This window comes from Gymnoscopelus microlampas (assembly GCF_963454915.1).
Source record: "Gymnoscopelus microlampas genome assembly, chromosome: 6".
NCBI classification, from domain to species: domain Eukaryota; kingdom Metazoa; phylum Chordata; class Actinopteri; order Myctophiformes; family Myctophidae; genus Gymnoscopelus; species Gymnoscopelus microlampas.
This window is the reverse complement of record NC_139943.1, coordinates 41,811,857-41,831,323: the sequence shown is the minus strand read 5'-3', so window position 1 is coordinate 41,831,323 and position 19,467 is coordinate 41,811,857. Positions and strand designations below refer to the sequence as shown.

Here is a 19,467-nt window from a genome sequence, read left to right as displayed (position 1 = left end):
TTTTTTTTTTACATAAAATGTTTGTTTGTACTGATTAGATTTCTTCTGTTTGACTTGCAGAGGTGGCCAGTAAAGAAGAACAAGGTGTGTGTTTTTATTATCATTATCTCCAACTAAGCTTTGGAATGTACTTGTTTCATTTGAAGTGGAACTAGGATTGTTTTTGACCAGCAATGTCTGAACACGCTATTATTCTCTGGGACCTTTTCCTGGTTATGGGCACTAGGGGGCAGTAGATCACTGTACTATAGAGCAACAAAGAATGAGGTGTTATGCCTGGGAGGACTCAGAGGCTTTTTGTGGGTAACCTTGATTTCAATGCAATCTATTTCTTTTGTGGTTTAACAGAAAAACCCTTTTGTCGCGATGCATATTGCATTTTGTGGCATATCGTTTACTGAACAAAAAATGCGTTGGAACATTATTATATAGTGATCAAAAAGTTTGTCAAAATAATCATATTGACGGAATTCATGAAGGAGCAAACAAATAAATAATAATAGAGAAGCCCTTACTATAACGCCACAGTATTGGGTATTACATGGAGGAAATAGAATTGTATTCAGTAGTATATTGTAGCTCAGTAATTATGTTCTGAGTAAAGATGGAGGGGCTGTGTTACTGTTTGGGGGCTCACACGGCAATCATTGTTGTATCCGTGGGTTTATGTTCACACCTATACAGTCGCTACATCTGCCACTGTGTCTCAGTCTCTTGATGGACCGGTAGACAATCTCAGTTTGATATTAGCCCATTAAGACCTGAAGCTGATTCTACAAATGTCTTCTAAATCCCAAACCTTTTCATGTCAAGGACCCCCAAAATGATATGTATTTGGCCGCCGACCCCCATCTCAAAATATATTGTTCCAGGGACCCCCCCAGAAGCAAAGATTTGAGTTAAATGTTCGCTTTAAAACAATATATATTGAAAGATTTGCACAAATTTTCACGATTTTTCAAAAATAGCAGATCTACAAGCTCGTAGCGCGGCACTCGGTGCCGCGCTACGAGCTTGTAGATCTGCTATTTTTGAATAGCCAAAAGTGTAAAATGATGCTTTTTTAGCTCAAATCAAAAAGTGACACAGATGCGTTCCAGGTCTTAGTGGGTTAGACGGAGGGAGGGAGGGGGGGTGGGGATGAAGCAATTTTCAAACACGTTGTAGGTTATCCTCTACAGATGGCCAAAGGGACTCGGAGGGAGAGACGGAGAGGGGTGTGATGGGACTCCACACGTTTTCACGACGTTCTGCTGCTGCCGAAATCACAGTCGCTAATTTAACAATGTTACGATGCTAACTTCGCCCCTCCCTCCCTCCCTCCCTCCCTCCCGCTGCCCGCCTCACTATTTTTCCCTTTTCTTTTCTTTTTTTGTCCTTTTTGATAAACGTACAATTTCTTATTTGCGTTTAACACCTATTCTGGAGGTGGTGAATACACACTTCTCACACAACTCTACTCCAACCCCCCCCCCCCCCACACACACACACACACACACCGAAATATAATGTTCTCTCCCTACACAGTAAAATCCACAGCGTCAATGTATCCACTTGTAACTCAGTGTACAAAATGTGTACAAATGTGACCAAATGGACTTGTAGGGGTCCATTTGGTTACACTTGTGCTCTCTCCGAGTTTTAATTAACACTCAGGATTTGTTGCTTTGTGTACCATGTTATACCCCCACCACCAAGATATGGAACGGAAAGTGCCCGAGTAAAAAAAAACCTCTGCGGTGTGATAGTGTTTCACAACCAAGGAGGGGGGCCCATCATGTGGGAGGGTGGCGTGTGTGTGTGTGTGTGTGTGTGTGTGTGTGTGCGTGTGTGTGTGTGTGTGTGTGTGGGGTGGGGGGGGTAGTGCTGTGGCTTGTTTTGAGGCACGTTGCCAGTGTGCGCGGGAATGCCTCCTAAGATCGGCAAGGCCTGATAATTCTCAGGCATAGCGCGGGCAATAACCCAGATGTTAGGATGTAATATCACAGCTGTGGACGGACAGAGCTGAGGTACCAGCCAAATGGACCCGGGGTCTGAGCTCATCTTTCCCCCTCTGCTCGTCCCCATGCTGTCCCACCATATGGAAGCAATCGCACAGCCCCTTTTAGGACCCAGGAATAGATTCTCTTTAGGGGCCACTTACAGTTAAGTGGAATTGTTTTATTGGCCGCCGAGATAGAAATGTGTCCAAGATAAACACTTGGGATGACTTGGCTGGGGCCTGCGTTATATCGCTCTCCTCCACTCCCTCTGTTCCTCTCTTCTTTTGAAAAAAGAGGGGGGGGGTGGGGGGGGGATATTTATAGGGCTGTGCCTGTGGTATTCCATGTTAACCCGTTAAGACCGGGAACGCATCTCTGTGTCATTTTTAGATTTCTTTGGGCTATTCAAAAATAGCAGATATACAAGCTCATAGCGCGGCACCGAGTGCCGCGCTATGAGCTTGTAGATCTGCTATTTTTGAAAAATCGTGAAAATTTGTGGCAAAATCTGGGATTATACATCTTTTAAAGCGAACATTTGTGAAATATTTAGTACCAGGAACCCCAGAAGCAAAGATTTGAGTTACAAATGTCCGCAAAAAAAAAGAAAATTATTCAAATATTTGCACAACTTTTCATGATTTTTCAAAAATAACAGATCTACAAGCTCATAGCGCGGCACTTATGAGCTTGTATATCTGCTATTTTTGAATAGCCCAAGAAATCTGAAAATGACACACAGATGCGTTCCCGGTCTCAACGGGTTAATTCGGGTCCCTGAGATGTGCTTTGATCCCCTCCGGATTGGGTGGCAGTGCGGGTTGCGACCCCGTGGCGCGAGAAGGAGGAGGAGGAGGAGGGGGTGGCAGGGGAGTCGTAGAGCAGGGCTTGTTTGAAGCCATGCCGGGGGGGGGGGGGGCAACTGAAGGAACCCGGGCAATCAAAGAGAGGCTAGAGCAGATTACGGCCCTGCTCTTTAATTACAGTCAGCCCTACACAACCCCTCCGCTGTTTGTTTTTACAGCCCTGGCCTATCAACCGCCCCGCACGGCCTCGCGGGAACTCCCGCCCGACACATGGAAACGTATCAAGGCTCTCTCGCTCTCTCTCTCTCACTCCCTCGATCTGTGACACGCGGCAGGAGTGCTGGATTATTTGCAGGGCCTCCATGTCCTTGATACCAGACTGTGTGTGTGTGTGTGTGTGTGTGTGTGTGTGTGTGTGTGTGTGTGTGTGTGTGTGTGTGTGTGTGTGTGTGTGTGTGTGTGTGTGTGTGTAGAACATTGTTGTTTAGATTCACAGCTTCATTCTTTAGATAAGAAAATACACACAAAAAAATGAAAAAAAACTTGTTTTGTTTTTGTCTTTCTTTCTGCGAAACATTTATCTTCTGGCTAAATTGTAATTGGAAGAATCCACCAACCAGGGGCGGTGCTATAGGTCTCTACTAGGTTGGGGGCTCAGCCCCCCCCACAGGCAACGGACACATGAACGTTTTTTTGGGGTGGATTTTGGTACTTTTCCCCCCCAGTTTTTTGTTACTTTATTTCGGGGTTAGGTTATGGTTATAGATATATAATTAAAATGTTTTAATAATTTAACCCGTTGATACCTGGAACGCATCTGTGTCACTTTAGATTTCATTGGCTATTCAAAAATAGCAGATCTACAAGCTCATAGCGCGGCACCGAGTGCCGCGCTATGAGCTTGTAGATCTGCTATTTTTGAAAAATCGTGAAAATTATGTTTTTATATTTTTTCCCGAAAAATTGTTAGGATTTTGAATGTTTTTAGATGCGGCCTTTTTAATGGGTTAAAAAAAAATCTTTATTTTTTATTGGTGGCTTTGGTTGCCACCAACATACAGTAAACATAGTGGCTATATATGCTGGGCCATACATATATGAATATATACACTATATACTGTATGTATATATATATGTGTGTGTGTGTGTGTGTGTGTGTATATATAAATTATATATATATACACGCATACATACATACATACATGCATAATTTGCTGATGAGAGAGCTATGTGGTTTTGCATCATTACTCACATGCAGCCTGCTGTCTCTCCTGCAGTATGCCAAGTGTCCTGCCTCCCCACACTCTGTCTGGGAGGCTGTGATGAGTGGGACTGTCACAGCCAGGGACATCTGGCTGGTCCGTGACGTCCCTCTCTTTCCCCACTCTCTCTCTCTCTCTCTCTCTCTCTCTCTCTCTCTCTCTCTCCAGGAGAGCCTCTACACTATGGCGTGGCTTTGCCTGTCAGTAGAGATGTGCTAATGTGCTCCAACTGAGATGGGGCTTTATCTCTTTGAGACCGGGAACGCATCTGTGTGTCATTTTTGGGGATTTTTTAATCTTTTTTTGCAGACATTTGTAACTCAAATCTTTGTACCTGGGGGTTCCTGGAACAAAATATTTTTTTTCTACTAAATTTTTATCCCACGATTTTGTAACCCATATTTTTTTTCACCCAGTGCCAATTGCACAATGTAATCCCGGGCGCTACTCTCCCTCTGCCAGCCTAGGGAGAGCCCAAGCTGAAGCTCATGCCTCCTTCGATGCATGAGGAGCAAGCACCTGGAACTAATTATTTGACAAATGTTCGCTTTAAAAAAAATACATGATTCAAGATTTTGCCACGAATTTTCACGATTTTTTTCAAAAATAGCAGATCTACAAGCTCGTAGCACAGCACTCGGTGTCGCGCTATGAGCTTGTATATCTGCTATTTTTGAATAGCCCCAAAGACATCTAAAAAAACGACACACGGATGCGTGTCCCGGTCTTTAATGGGTTATAGAGTAGACCCCTTGTCCTACTTTCATGCACTCTGTGGATGTGATGAGGTGCCAGCAGGCACACAGAGGCAGGAGCAGGTAAACAGAGTAGGAAAGCTCAGAAAGCTCCAACACACACACACACACAGAAAAACACAAAAAAAACGACCGTGTGTATTTCCTTTCTCTTTTCCAAGCCTCAGGGTGGCCCCCAGCAGCAGCAGAACCAGGTCCAGACCCAGGGCCAACGTTCAGCGGCCGAGAGGAATCAGCTGATGAAGAACCACGTGTGGACCCGGGTGTTCAGCATCACCTTGGTGGAAGGACAGGACCTGCCGCACCACGGCGGCGACGCCGACATCCACGTCCGCTTCCGGCTGGGGGATCAAAAGTACAGGAGCAAGGTTGGTTGGCCTGCCTGGATCTTAATACCACGTTCTCTCTCCTACAATGTTTCTCCTGCAAACGCAGAGAGAGCCCCAGCCGCAGCGTAAAGCCCCCCGTTATACTTAGTTTGCGTGACATCGGCGTTGCACCCGAGTATAAATCACCCTTTACATTTTACTGAGAGTGTAAAAGTGGAACCCATTACGGGGGTCTGGGTGATTTTTTCCTGTGCAGTGCACCCCCTCCCTTTTTGTTTCCTCGTGCTCCCCTTTCTTTTCTCATATCTTCTCTGGAATTTCCCTCTATCTCTCTCTCTCTCTCTATCTCTGTTTCTCTCTCTCTCTCTCTCTCTCTCTCCTCTCTCTCCTCTCTCAGCAGGTGCCTGTCAGTGGCTCACCTCCACCTTGGCTCACTGGGCCATGGCAGAGGCAGCTCATTAGACTAGGCATGGCTGCCACTCGCTCTCTTTCTCCCTGTGTGCTGCTTGCTTCAGGTAGCCGGGCGGCTCCATTGCCTTCATTTGCATACCCAGCAGCATGCCCCTGCTCATCTACCTCTACTTGTTGCCCCCCCCACCCCCCCCCTCCCTCCCTCACACACACCCCTACCCCCCCACTACCCCCCCCGATGATTCCACACAGCGCACTTGTCTTGTGTTCTTGTGTCATTTCTTTGTAAACCTCGCTGCCTTCCTCTCTGCTTGTTTGTTTGTTGAACAAAGCTGATTCTAATTGGAAGCTGTCAGTGTTTACAATCCCAGTGTGGCTACAGAGGTGTACACATGCAGGCACGCGCGCGCGCGCTCGCGCACGCACTTACAAACGTATACGCACGAGAAGCCAACCTCTCCCTCTCCTCTCCTCTCCTCCTGCCTCATTCTGGTTTGGACTGAATGAAGACTTAATCCACCTGTCATGTAGTTGCTGCTCAGCCCCTGACAATGCATTAAAGCTGACATCGCATTGACGTGCGTGGGTGTGTGGTTGTGTCGGTGTGTGTGTGTGTGTGTGTGTGGGTGGGTCGTTCTGTAAAACATGTATCCATGTTGCTGTACGTACAAGCTTCTAAATTAGCACCTTTACACCACCCTTAGAACCTGTGCATCCAGGCCAACCCCCAGTGGAGAGAGCAGTTTGACTTCAACCATTATGAAGACAACCAGGAGCCGCTGCAGGTGGAGGTGTTCTCTAAGAGAGGCAGGAAATGTGAAGAGTCATGGGGCACGTAAGTGTCTCTTTGGCAATTGTCTTAAATGTAGAATTTAGAATTTTATATTTCACAGTTGCAGTGGTGGAAAGTAACTAAGTACATTTACTTAAGTACAATTTTGAGGTATTTGTACTTTACTTATTTTTCCAATTGCCAATACTTTCACTTTTACTCCACTACATTTACTTGAAAACTTTATTTACTAGTTACTTTTCAGATATAAACTATGATATAATGAAACATACATTAACCACTTCAGCCCTATTTTATACCTATAGGCTATTTGAAAATAGCCGATCTACAAGCTCACAACGCGTCGCTTCGCGACGCGTTGTGAGCTTGTAGATCGGCTATTTTCAAACATTTTAGTACTTTTACTTTTGGTACTTTAAGTACATTTTGATGCCAATACTTTTGTACTTTTACTCAAGTAAATATTTAATTCCGGACTTTAACTTGTAACGGAGTACTTCTACATTGCAGTATTGATACTTTTACTTAAGTAAAACATTTGAGTACTTTTTCCACCACTGCACAGTTGTAGAATTGTAAATGAACTCTCCAGAATGTTTACGTGTACAGCGCGGCTAGGCCCAGCATGTCACACTGTGATCTTGCAATCCAAACAGGACAGCAGTGAGGAGAGTTGTTTTCTAGTTTATAAATATTTTTTTTAACATAGTTCTACCTTGGTCTCCTATTTACTTCAATTCATCAAATATTTGAACATTGGCTTAGAAATGCACCAAACAATTCTCCATTTATACAAGGCCTTCATGGGGTGAGTAATTGATAGGAAAGAAATCATTTTGGGGTTGAACTACACATTTCACCCTGGCGTTTCTTTGTTTTGCAAATCTAAATTTTCTTTTTACCAAACATTTCAAAAATAGCAAAACATGGCAATTTACAAGCTCACAACGCGTCACGGTACATTGCGAGCTTGTAGATATTTGTTGTGCGATGAAGTACTGTTTATATATATATAGTGCTAAATTGGTTAATTTGTGACAATGCATGTCAAGGTTTGAGAGTGACCTCTCAAACCGGCCGGTCAATGAGAGGCAGGTCTTCACCCACGTGTTGGATCAAGGGGGCAGGCTGGTGTTTCTGGTCACCCAGAAACCCTGCAGCGGAGTCTCCATCTCTGACATGAACGCAGCTCCTTTGGAACAACCTGATGAGAAGGACACTATTGTGGAGAAATATGTGAGTTTTTTTTCGGTAATAATAATAATATATCAAAACAATTTCATCCCATCAACGCCCATGAAGAGCCCATGAATCCAGCCATGCTAGTGTTTCACGGTGAGGGAATACATTTTTAAGCTGATAAAGTTGATTTGATGATGGATTTATCTGAGTAATACTGTAGTCATGCGATTCTGGCACACGTTCCCATGGTGAAAATAGAATACAAATTTGATCTAAATTAGATTTGATTTAAAGGTAGGGTAAGTGATTTTCTTTGGTTAAAATAAGTGTTAAATAGCTCTATATTGTGATAGTACTCATTGCTATAGAGTGTTTGTTCAGTAAAAGGAGTCTCCTTGTCTCCCCAGCTCTTTATAAAACAGAAAATGCATTTTTGTTTCAGTTTCAGTTTCATTTCCAATTTTATCCAATCAGGATAGAGAACTCAATCAGGATATATATTAAACAAGTGAAATTGAAAGTGATGACACTAAGAAATGAGCAGGCAAAATTGGAACTGGAACACTATAAAAATGAAGCTTAAAAATGGGTACTTTCTCCTGATTGGCTGGGATTTTGACACCTACCGGAAAATGTACTGTACTTTCTTTTTATTAAAGAGCTGGAGAGACGGGGAGACATCTGTTACTGAACAAACACTCTATAGCAATGATTACTATCAGAATATAGTGCTTTAACCTTTTAACAAAATACTTTTTGTTTTAACCCAAAAATATCACTTACCCTACCTTTAAAGTCTTATCTTTACACAAAAACAGTTTTGACTAATGCGGATGACGCTGTATTTCTTTCCACAGAGCTTGAAGAACTCACACAGAGGTATGGCGGAGGTTGGCTTCCTTCAAGTCAAGGTCATAAGGGCAACAGATCTCACGGCCGCAGACCTCAATGGTAATGAAGTATTCTATGTAACATCAGTACACTGTGTTGATAAAACCTCTCTCTACATAATGACGGCACTCTACATCAGTGTTTTTTCAACCTGTGGTACGGGGACCACCAGTGGTCCTTGAGGAGGTTCTAGGTGGTCCCCAGCTAAATGATGGAAGTAACCAAATGGACCCTTGTAGATCTTTAACTCTTGAGAGCGTAAAATGAAACCAAATGGACCCTTACGGGTCCATTTGGTTTCATTTTACGCTCTCAAGAGTAAAATGATTGTAAATTATCTGCATTACTTAATTTACAAGAGGTCTACACAATTAAGAGAATGTAGAAGAATTGTTATTTTGATCGTTTGCCTGTCATCTCTCTCCTATGGTACCAACGTCAATACCGCATGGAATTGTGGATAAAATCTTATCCCAACGATAACAAAATATTCTAAAAGTTTTGGGTTCTGAGAGGTTAAATCTCATCAAAAGGTGGTTCCGTGACTCAAATGCCGAATAAATAATGGTACTTTTATATGAAAAAGGTTGAAAACCACTGCTCTACATAACAACAGGTACACTGTAGTGGGAGCAGCTGTGACCATAGCCATACATTTAATAGTCACATTGTATTTCCAGGTAAAAGTGACCCCTTCTGTGTGCTTGAGCTTGGTAACAGCAGACTTCAGACGCAGATGATACCTAAGACACTCAATCCGGAATGGAACAAAGTCTTCACGTTGTGAGTAGTAGAGCTTTCAGTGACCATTTTGTTTTTGTTTTTGATTCTTAATTCATAATTCATAATCTATGCATTTACCTGCCGTTGTAGCCCAATAAAGGACATCCACGATGTGGTGGAACTGCTCGTCTTTGACGACAACACAGACAAAGCCCCAAGCCTTTTGGGGAAAGTGTCCATTCCGTTACTCACCGTAAGTTCATTTTGTGATCCTCAAAATCAGCAGCATTGTGGTAGCATGGTTTTACTTCATATAAAGGTCCAGCCAGCTCATTTCCATAACTCATTTATCTTCTTATATAAGTATAAACAAGGATCATCTGGTGTTAAAAGCCATTAAGACCTGAGGCCGATTCTTACTAATGTCTTCTAAATCCGAAACAGTTTTCTGAAAAACATATGTTTCTGTATCAGTGGTTCTCAAACCTTTTCATGTCAAGGACCCCCAAAATCATATGTATTTGGCCGCCGACCCCCATCTCAAAATATTTTGTTTCAGGGACCCCCCCGAAGCAAATATTTGAGTTACAAATGTTCGCTTTAAAATAATATAAATATATCAACAAGCTATGATCTACAAGCTCATAGCGCGGCACCGCGCTATGAGCTTGTATATCTGCTATTTTGCCCAAAGTGTAAAATAATGCTTTTTAGCTCAAATCAAAAAATGACACAGATGCGTTCCAGGTCTTAATGGGTTGTTAATGGATGTATTTTTATTATGGCAAAAGGTTCAGAATGGACAGCAGATATGTCGGCAGTTGAAGAAAGACGGCTTGGTGAGGGCCTCCAAAGGGACCATCACACTGGTGCTGGACGTTATCTACAACAAAGTAAGGATGAAACAGTTTTGGACGAACGTCTCTGACGCTTGCAGAATAAATGAATACAATAATTTGCCCTGCAGGCTATAATTCATTAGTGATTTCATTTCTTTTATCATGTATTTCTCAGGTCAGAGCAGGTGTCAAAAGTTTCGGGCCAAAGGAGGAGAAATACACAGAGGAAATCCCTAAATTCGCCAAGAAAGTGAGTTGTTTCATTTTAAAATGTTAGTCATTCTTTGCGCAATGCTCATATACAGTTCAGGGAAAGCAGAGAGGGAAAAAACAGACTTACTGCACCACTCGTATCCCAGCTAATAAAACAACCACAACAAAGACGCACGTGGTTGGACTTCTGATTGGTTCATAGTCAAACTAATTAGTTTAATTGAAACATCAATCCCCACATTAGCAAATAAGGTCTTAGTAAAGCTGAATCAACCTTGATTGCAAACTCATAAACGTTATGTCCAGGATCAAATTCTAACCAACGTTTTTGTTTCTGATTATGTCCCCATTAGGTCCTCGCCCAGAATATATATCGGGTTCGCAAAATCACCACGGCAGTGCTGTACACGTTACAGTACATTAAAAGCCTTTTTCAATGGGAGAGCACGCAACGGAGTCTAATAGCCTTTCTGGTAAGTCATTGCCTCACGTTAATGAACTCCCTTTTAAGCCTTGGGGCAAGCAAGTTTTGTCCCATTTCACTGAAGCCTTGGTTTTACCACTTTCATTTGAGTGTGTGAATTAGACGGTGCAGAGCATCTTTAGGTTCAGGCGTTTTTCTCTCTCACTCATGCCAGTGTTTCGGGTCTGTTATGGAAAAATTATATTTCATATCAGGGTGAAGTATAAGAGCAAAGTTCATTGTGAAGTCCAACAGCAGGAAACGCAAACACTCTCCGGCAGTGTTCTCTCTGTCCAGTAAAGCCCCAGAGGGCAAGAAAGCCCCCCAGCAGGGCAAAAGCACACCTTAAGGAGCAATGTCAGACACTCCTTATACACAGAGAAACTGCCCTTGAACGGTCATATTCTATATCATACATGGGCAACTGACGGCCCGGGGGCCACATGCGGCCCCCACCTTCACTTAATGCGGCCCTTAGGTTAATATCGGAATCATGATATATTATTGATTTCAGCTGTTACAATTCCAAACATGCAAACATGACCCGCTTTAATTACTTCAGTCTATATTAGTAGCTTAATGACTAGTATTATACAACAGGTAGTTCCGACCAAGCAATCTGATTGGTTGAAATAGCTTTCTAGCCGTGCTTCAAACCAGCATCATAGCACGGGCCTAATCACATTAATAAATCACTCCGCAGTGCAGTCCAGTCCGCACCTGATTAGACCATTATATGGTACAGCTGTGCTGTGAAGTCACTCTGTCCCACGGTAGGAAAACAAACAGACAGTAGCCTGACCCACCGCCGCCACCGGAGAACAAACAGCTATGCAAAATGGACTATGTTGTTAATTTGGTGGATTTACGGTTGATCAATGGTTAGAAGGTTATAAATATCCTCCTGTGTAAAGTAAAATGACTCCCATTTCGTTAACAGTCCAGTAGGCTATATGCTCCGTCGTACGACCGTGTCACGCGGCCAAAATAGCCGATCTACAAGTTCACAACGCGTCGCCATCGCGACGCGTTGTCAGCTTGTAGATCAGTTATTTTGGCCGCGTGACACGGTCGTACGACGGAGCATATAGCCTACTGGAATTCATTCCACTGCGCAAGCATTGATAGCTCAGCTGTGTTGATGAGAGTCATGAGACGGTGCCTCAAACTCAAAGCACTGCTACAGGGACTATTTAATGTCTCTCAGTCAAAAACTCTTCTCTTTACAGGGAAACGGACAATAGCGAAACATTTTTATTATTAATTGCCCCACAATATGAATATATTTGGATGTGTTTTGTTGGTAACTGTTGTATAATCGCAATATTACACTCGAGGGTGTGCTTTACCTTACATTATTGGCACTTCAGTGATGCTGGCGGAACTCGGCTGGCGCCTCGTTCCTGACCGCATCACTGTCGTGCCAATAATGACGGTAAAGCACACCCTCTCGTGTAATATTGCTTAATTAAAATTCTATTGTCTTTTTTATGTCCAATGTATTTGTATTTAAGTTCATAAAGTTAACATAATGTTAACTAAATGCATTTGAAATTAAATAAAAACTGTTACTTTTCATGATTCCAATTCAAAAATAGCAAAGAATAATCTGGATTCCAATTCAAAAATAGCAAAAATAGCAGATCTACACGCTCAAAACGCGTCGCGTACTTTTGTGTGACATTGTGTGGCCCGACATTATATGGAATGTGGCCCTCTGGAGTGAGTGTGGAAATATAGTGGCCCTCCATCATCAAAGTTGCCAACCCCTGTTCTATATGTACTCTAGGCAAGCTACAGACACACAACAGCAAAGGTTACGCTGACAGGTTGAGTTGACAATGTATGGAAACGGCTGTTCACTCGGACTCTTATCGTAAAATGACAGCAGCAGGGCTTATGGCAGGACCCCTTCTGTGGAGCCAAGCAACCCCAATACAAGGTTTAAATAGTTACAAAATAATATTGGCATTAAATATTTCCCCCACAGGTCTGATATCAATCCCGATTTTGCAGAGTCATTGCCCACCAATTATTATTAAGTAGGGCTTAATTAAGACCTGGAACGCATCTGTGTCACTTTTTGATTTGAGCTAAAAAGCTTTTTTTTACACTTTGGCTATTCAAAAATAACAGATCTACAAGCTTGTAGATCTGCTATTTTTGAAAAAAACTGAAAATGTATGCAAACCTTTGAATATATATTGTTTTAAAGCGAACATTTTTAACTCAAATCTTTGCTTCTGGGGGTCCCTGAAACAAAATATTTTGAGATGGGGGTCTGCGGCCAAACACATATCATTTTGGGGGTCCATGACATGAAAAAGTTTGAAAACCACTGATATAGAATCATAACGTTTTTCAGAAAACTGTTAGGATTTAGAAGACATTTTGCAGAATTGGAACCTCGGGCCTATGGGTTAAACAATTGGGACACATACTACAGTAACTGACAATACCAATGTCATCAAAAAAAGACAGACCGATACACAGTATCAGTCCGGCTTTACAGTACGCGAAACAAAAAAACAAAACAATGGCTACCTTCTGTGTTAGTTCATCCCTACTGTATGTGTACGCGATAGATTTGCTTTTATCCCTTAAATCTAACCCCCACTTGGCTCTCTGTCGGCTCTGATGACATTAGAGTGCATCTGAAGGGCTGGGACCCGGGCATTTGTACATCTGACTCCTTAGCAAAGCCCTCCTAACCCGGGGGATGGTGTAAGGAGGATCACATTCGCCTTGCTTCCCCGGACGCGGAGGGAGTGACAGTTTGCCTCGGAGACTTGAACCTTGTTTAAATGTCTCTGTTTAGCTGTTTTTTTAATGAGGGCATGTGATCTAAGGGCCTTAAGCTTAAATAATCTTTATTTCACCCCGTGAATCCTCCCTCACTCCCCCCTCCTCGAGAGGCGCATGTAATGTCATGATTAACCCGTTGAGACCGGGAACGCGTCTGTCTGTGTGTCATTTTTTAAGACTTATTTGGCTATTTTTTTGAAAGATCGTGAAAACGTGTGCAAATCTTTGAATATATATTTAAAGCGAACATTTGTAACTCAAATCTTTACTTCTGGGGGACTGTACAAATGTGTTCTAAATCCTAACAGTTTTCTTTTGAAAAAACTTATGTTGCTCTAATGTGGTTCTCACACTTTTTCATGTCAAGGACCCCCAAAATTATGTGTATTTGGGCCACGGACCCCCATGTCAAAGTATGTTGTTCCAGGGACCCCCCCAGAAGCAAAGATTTGAGTTAAAGAAATTCGCAGATATTCAAAGATTTGCACAGATCTAACACGATAAAAAAAAAATAGCAGATCTACAAGCTCATAGCGCGGCACTCGGTGCCGCGCTATGAGCTTGTATGTCTGCTATTTTTGAATAGACCAGAGTACAAAAATAACGTTTCTAAGTGGTTACACATACTGTAAAGATGCGTTCCCGGGCCTTAACGGGTTAAGAGCATGCACTCGCCATGAAAGCTCCTGGCAGCGGCATGTCAGGGTTGAGGAAACGGTCACAGACAGGGTGTGTGTGTGCGTGTGAAGAAACTCGCCTTTCACCACCAGCCTTTCTCTTTCTTCCCCTTCGTCTAGCTCCGTGTCGGGGGGTGACATGCAATTCATACCTGGGTGTGTGTATTCTCTCTATAAGCCCTTTCTCTCTCTCTCACTGATCCTGGAGGTGCAAATCCCCTCAGGCGGTGCATGGGCCAGGTTCCATGTATCACAGCCTTTTTTTTACGACAGCCCGGGCACACACACACACACACACACACACACACACACACACACACACACACAGACAAGGCTAGGGCTAGGGCTAGAGGCTGGCAGACAGACGGACCCACAGACAGGAAGGTGGAGAACAATGCGTGTGATTGTCTAAGGGATAGCAGGAGTCGGAAGGAGGACTCCCTTGCTATCTTGGCGGTGGTGGAGAAAGTATACTCGAGTGTTTTTACTTTTTAAGTAAAAGTATCAATACTGCAATGTTAGAAGTATACTCTGTTACAGGTAAACGTCCAGAATTTCGGAATTTGCTTGAGTGAAAGTACAACAGTATTGGTATCCAAATGTACTTAAAAGTACCGAAAGTAAAAGTACTAAAATGTTTGAAAATAGCATATCTACAAGCTCACGACGCGTTGTGAGCTTGTAGATCTGCTATTTTCAAATAGCCTATGTATAAAATAGGGCTAAAGTGGTTAATGTGTGTTTTATAATGTAATCATTTATATCTGCAAAGTAACTAAAGTTTTTCAAATAATTGTAGTGGAGTAAAAGTACAATATTTGCCTCTGAGATGCAGTGGAGTAGAAGTAAAAGTATAGAGACAATTGGGGAAATACTCCAGCACCTCAAGCACCTCAAAAACTGTACTTAAGTACAAGTACCTGAGTAAATGTACTTAGTTACTTTAACACCACTGCTATCTTGGGTGGGGGGGAAGAAAGAAAGTTTTAGAGCTTGGGGGAAAAGGAGCGGGTTGACGGCGGGGTTTGGGCGAGGGAGAGAGTGTGTTAGGAGGCAGATAGGAGAGAGAGAGAGAGAGAGAGAGACTCGCCGGACAGCAGGCGGATAGGCAGGGCTGACAGGTGACAGGTCAGCGGGATTGCGCCGTCCTCCTGGCCCCCACCCTATAATTAGATCCTCCGCGGGCGACTGTGTGACTGTGTGTGTGTGTGTGGTGGCATGGTGGCACCACGCTCTAATCTTTCATTTCCACTTCTCTTGCTTCCACCTGCTGTTTTTTTAGGGATCGCGGCGCACAAACACAGTTCTAGAAGGGGAAGCCCCCCCCCTCTCTCACGCGACGTGGTGATATTCATTGCTGTCACTTAGCGGCCGTCCCAAAAATCCAGAGTGTGGATTTAACCGTTAGACCACACTCTGTAATGGACCCTATAAAAATGTAGCCTGGTAAACCCTCCCTCCGGAAATCTCATTTCCATTTGATTTCAGGAGTGAGTCTGGCCTGAACGCCCATTCTGCAATATTGGCTGTGGGCTGGAGTTGGGCGGGAGTAATACCGTTGACTGACAACCCCTTCAGCCAATGATCGTTGTTCCCCTTCAGCCAATCAGCAGTTCATTTTTACCACCTCCAGAGCTAATGTGACGCAACGGGACTTTTGAGACGGCCATGCCCAAAATAGGTTGCCTTATTCGGATACATGCGTGTCACTGCCCGCCCCTGCCGGTTCTCTAAATTTGTATTTTTAAATAGGCTCTGTCATGATTAATTGACCACATATATGAAGTTAAACAACTAAATTCTATCCAAACGATATCTTAAAATTAAATTTTGTGCCTCCAAAAATAAGTTTGAGAGCGTTTTTAAACCCGAAAGTAAAAAGTTGAACTGCCTACAGAAAACAATGGCGGATCGTTCCATTTTTGTCGGCTGCACTCGGTCCCATTCGGGCTCACTCGATCTCGCCACCTGATTGGCCAACTGTCGCTGTCAATCACAGAACGATGAGCGACGACGCTGATAGGCTCGTCCATTTGGTGAACGGGCTAGAAACGCCCAGACAAGCCTTCAGGCCAGACTCACTCCTGAAATCAAATGGAAATGAGATTTTCCGGAGGGAGGGGCTTTACCAGGCTAATAAAAATGAACACTTATTCAGTGGTGTAATGTAACTAAGTACATTTACTCAAGTACTGTACTTAAGTACAATTTTGAGGTACTTTGACTTTACTAGAGTCATTTTCAATACTTCTACTTCTACTCCACTACATCTCAGAGGCAAATAGTGTACTTTTACTCCACTACAATTATTTGAAAACTTTGGTTACTTGTTACTTTGCAGATATAAATGATTACGTTATAAAACATACATTAACCACTTTAGCCCTGTTTTATACCTAGGCTATTTGAAAGTAGCAGATCTACAAGCTCACAACGCGTCGCAATGCAAAACAAACATTTCAAACATTTTAGTACTTTTACTTTTGGTACTTTTACAGTACGTACATTTTGATACCAATACTTTTGTACTTTTACTCATGTACATTTTTTAATTCGGGACTTTTACTTGCAACGGAGTACTTCTACATTGCAGTATCGATACTTTTACTTAAGTAAAACATTTGAGTGGTTCTTCCAGCACTGCACTCATTGGTGCATTTCAACAGGATCCAGTACAGAGTGTGTGAGTCCATTTTCAGTTAAATTAACGCCGGGTTTTGCTCTGATGGGATTGTGCAAATGTTTTGTCAGTTTTCATGTCATTTTGGCAGGCCCCCCCCCTTCTTTAGATGAGTGAACAGTGAGCAGTAATGGTTGTCCAGGGGTCAGCCTCTCTGAGTGAGACAAACTATATCCGTAAGAGACGGAGTGGAAATGACACATCATCATCAGCATAGGATCAAATAAATACAGCATGATGGTGTCATAGAAAGTGATGACTAACGCAGACTGCTTTGTCACGCCGTAGCTCTCCTCTCATGAAAAGGCTCTCTTTTCCCCTGTTTTTTTTTTCGAGATGAGAAGGCAGCATATACCAGTTGTTATTTTTAAACGGCAGACAGTAACAGAGGAGTTGAAGTGCCCTGCTTTGTCTGACTCTGAGACGAGAGGTTTCGCTTCGGAAACCACACAAATGTCGAAGGGTTGCGTGTGGCGAGACGTGCCTCTGCAGAGAGAGAGAGAGAGAGAGAGAGAGAGAGAGAGTGATTCAGCCATTGTGTTTATCACCCACTCATCGGCCGTTAAAAGAGAGTCGAGCGAAAGTGAAAAGTTCTCGTTTCCGGCGATTTATGATATTGTCGGCGGCGAGTCGGCGACGGAGGTGCACGGAGACACCGCGAATCACCACGAAGACTTCCTCTGATTGATAGTAAAAAGGAGAGGTCCTGAACCGCGGCGGGAAAGAAGGAAAACAATAGCCAACGCAGGGCTTCGACTGTCATTACATGCCTAGGGCCATGCCACTACACACACACACACACACACACACACACACACACACACTAGTGCCTCTGCCCACTCCGAGGGCAGCCACAGCCACCCCCCCCCCTTCCAAGTCATCATTTGCAATTAAGTTAGCGTTTGGAGCTGTCTTCGAAGCAGCGTGGCACCGCGTTGCCTTAATGAAAGCGTGCTCCCATTCCTATATTTATATCTTTAGGCAGTGGTAATAAGGTAACTGATTTAGACATTGACAGATGGCCTCTGCTTTGCCTTTCTCCGATGTGCGTAATTATACCTAGTAGTGTCTGTCTGCCTCTTTTCTGCCGTGTGGCAGGCAGGCCGAGGCTTTCACAGTGGTATGTATACGCTGGTGGTAGGGACCTCTGCAGTGGCGGTGGGCTCTCTGGCTTTAATATACATTACAATACATTATTTATCAAGCAGAGGCAGACTGGGTCCATGGACCATTTTACACCATACCGTACTGCGCTAGCATCCCGTAATGCATTACCGCACGCGGTGGGTTTCTACTGGGACCGCGGGATAGCTGCACTACCATAGTGCTGTACCAGGAATACTCAGCCATTATATCACTCAGTCCCACAGGCCGGGCGGGCGCGCGCTGACCTCCACGCAGCACGCTGTCTCTACATCTCTCTGGATGTTTATGTAGATTCATGCATACATTATGAAGAGCTTGTTGGTGTGTGGCATTCATATTTTTGTTGTGCGGAGGGGGATCGCCGGCTCTGTTCTCTTAACGTTAGAGAGCATTTGGAGTGCACTTGTTTCTTCGGAGACTTCTCCGCTAGTCTCACAGGAAGGTAACTTTCCCACCCCTCGTGAGTGGCAATCAGAAAATGATGCATCCAGGGACATTTAAATTGGGCAGCCGCAGTGGTTCCACAGTTCCAGACGGATGGCTCATTTGGCATTGTGCTGCCATTGCGTATTACTGTGTGTGTGTGTCTGTGTGTGTGTGTCCGTGTGTGCGTGTGTGTGTGTGTGTGCGAGGAAAAAACATCACTAGAGAGTGTGGGAAGTCCTGCAGTAGTACTGTCATTTCCTTGTGCAGGTGTTGGAGGTTACCTATTTTGATTGCGTAATCTTCCCCGCCAAGCAGAGACCGACCACGCCATTTGAAGTAGCTTTTTTTTCTCTCCATCCACCCATGAGTTGCGGGTTTTAAAAATAGCGCCTCTTTCTAATTAGGTAATGTTAAAAAGAATCTTTCTCACACATTTAAAGCAAACTTCCTCTCCTGGCAAAGCCTCATAAACATCTTCATCAGTGGAAACGGAAATACAAACAAGAAATTTTGACTTTTCTTTCCCTCCCCCCCTTCTCCTCTGCTTGTTTATGCTACCCGTAATGAGCCTGGGATCTGTGCTTTTCCAAGAGTTTGACAACAGCGTGTTTCCTTTCTCTCTGAGAGAGAGAGAGAGATAGAGAGAGAGGGAGAGATAGATAGAGAAAGAGAGAGAGAGAATGTGACAGCTAAAAATCTTCATAAAATAACGTCCTTTAGATGTGCTTTTTTTCCACTAAGACTGAGCTAGATGAATGTCCTATACATCAGCAGCAGTGTGACTGTGTGGAGGGGTCAACCAGAGTTCTTTTCCTGCAGAAGAAACCGGGGCCTGTAGATGGAGCTAAAGCACTGCTGGAACCGAACCGTGTGTGTGTGTGTGTGTGTGTGTGTGTGTGTGTGTGTGTGTGTGTGTGTGTGTGAGTAAGAGCTAAGGCGATCAGTTACTTTTCCCAACAGGAACCCTTCGTGGGAACTCAACTCTGGGAGTGAAATCCTCTCCATTCTGTGTATTGGACCGAAGGACACAAGTTTCTTCTTCTTCTTCTAAAAAAAAAAGAATAAAGAAAAGAAAGGGCATTGG

General features: G+C 43.5%; 1 protein-coding gene across 2 annotated transcripts in view; it reads left to right on the top strand.

Annotated features, from left to right (window-relative positions):
- Positions 1-19,467, top strand: part of mctp2a (multiple C2 domains, transmembrane 2a) — a 65,124-nt gene that overhangs the window by 11,561 nt on the left and 34,096 nt on the right. The window contains exons 9-18 of one of the 2 annotated variants that reach the window (XM_084060660.1): positions 61-83; positions 4,963-5,173; positions 6,250-6,380; positions 7,391-7,574; positions 8,378-8,471; positions 9,092-9,194; positions 9,285-9,387; positions 9,926-10,027; positions 10,149-10,223; positions 10,540-10,659. In XM_084060660.1, the coding sequence (XP_083916786.1) occupies positions 61-83; positions 4,963-5,173; positions 6,250-6,380; positions 7,391-7,574; positions 8,378-8,471; positions 9,092-9,194; positions 9,285-9,387; positions 9,926-10,027; positions 10,149-10,223; positions 10,540-10,659 (1,146 nt within the window). Of the gene's footprint in view, positions 1-60; positions 85-4,962; positions 5,174-6,249; positions 6,381-7,390; positions 7,575-8,377; positions 8,472-9,091; positions 9,195-9,284; positions 9,388-9,925; positions 10,028-10,148; positions 10,224-10,539; positions 10,660-19,467 lie in introns of both variants that reach the window. The other variant, XM_084060661.1, reaches the window with a different exon arrangement.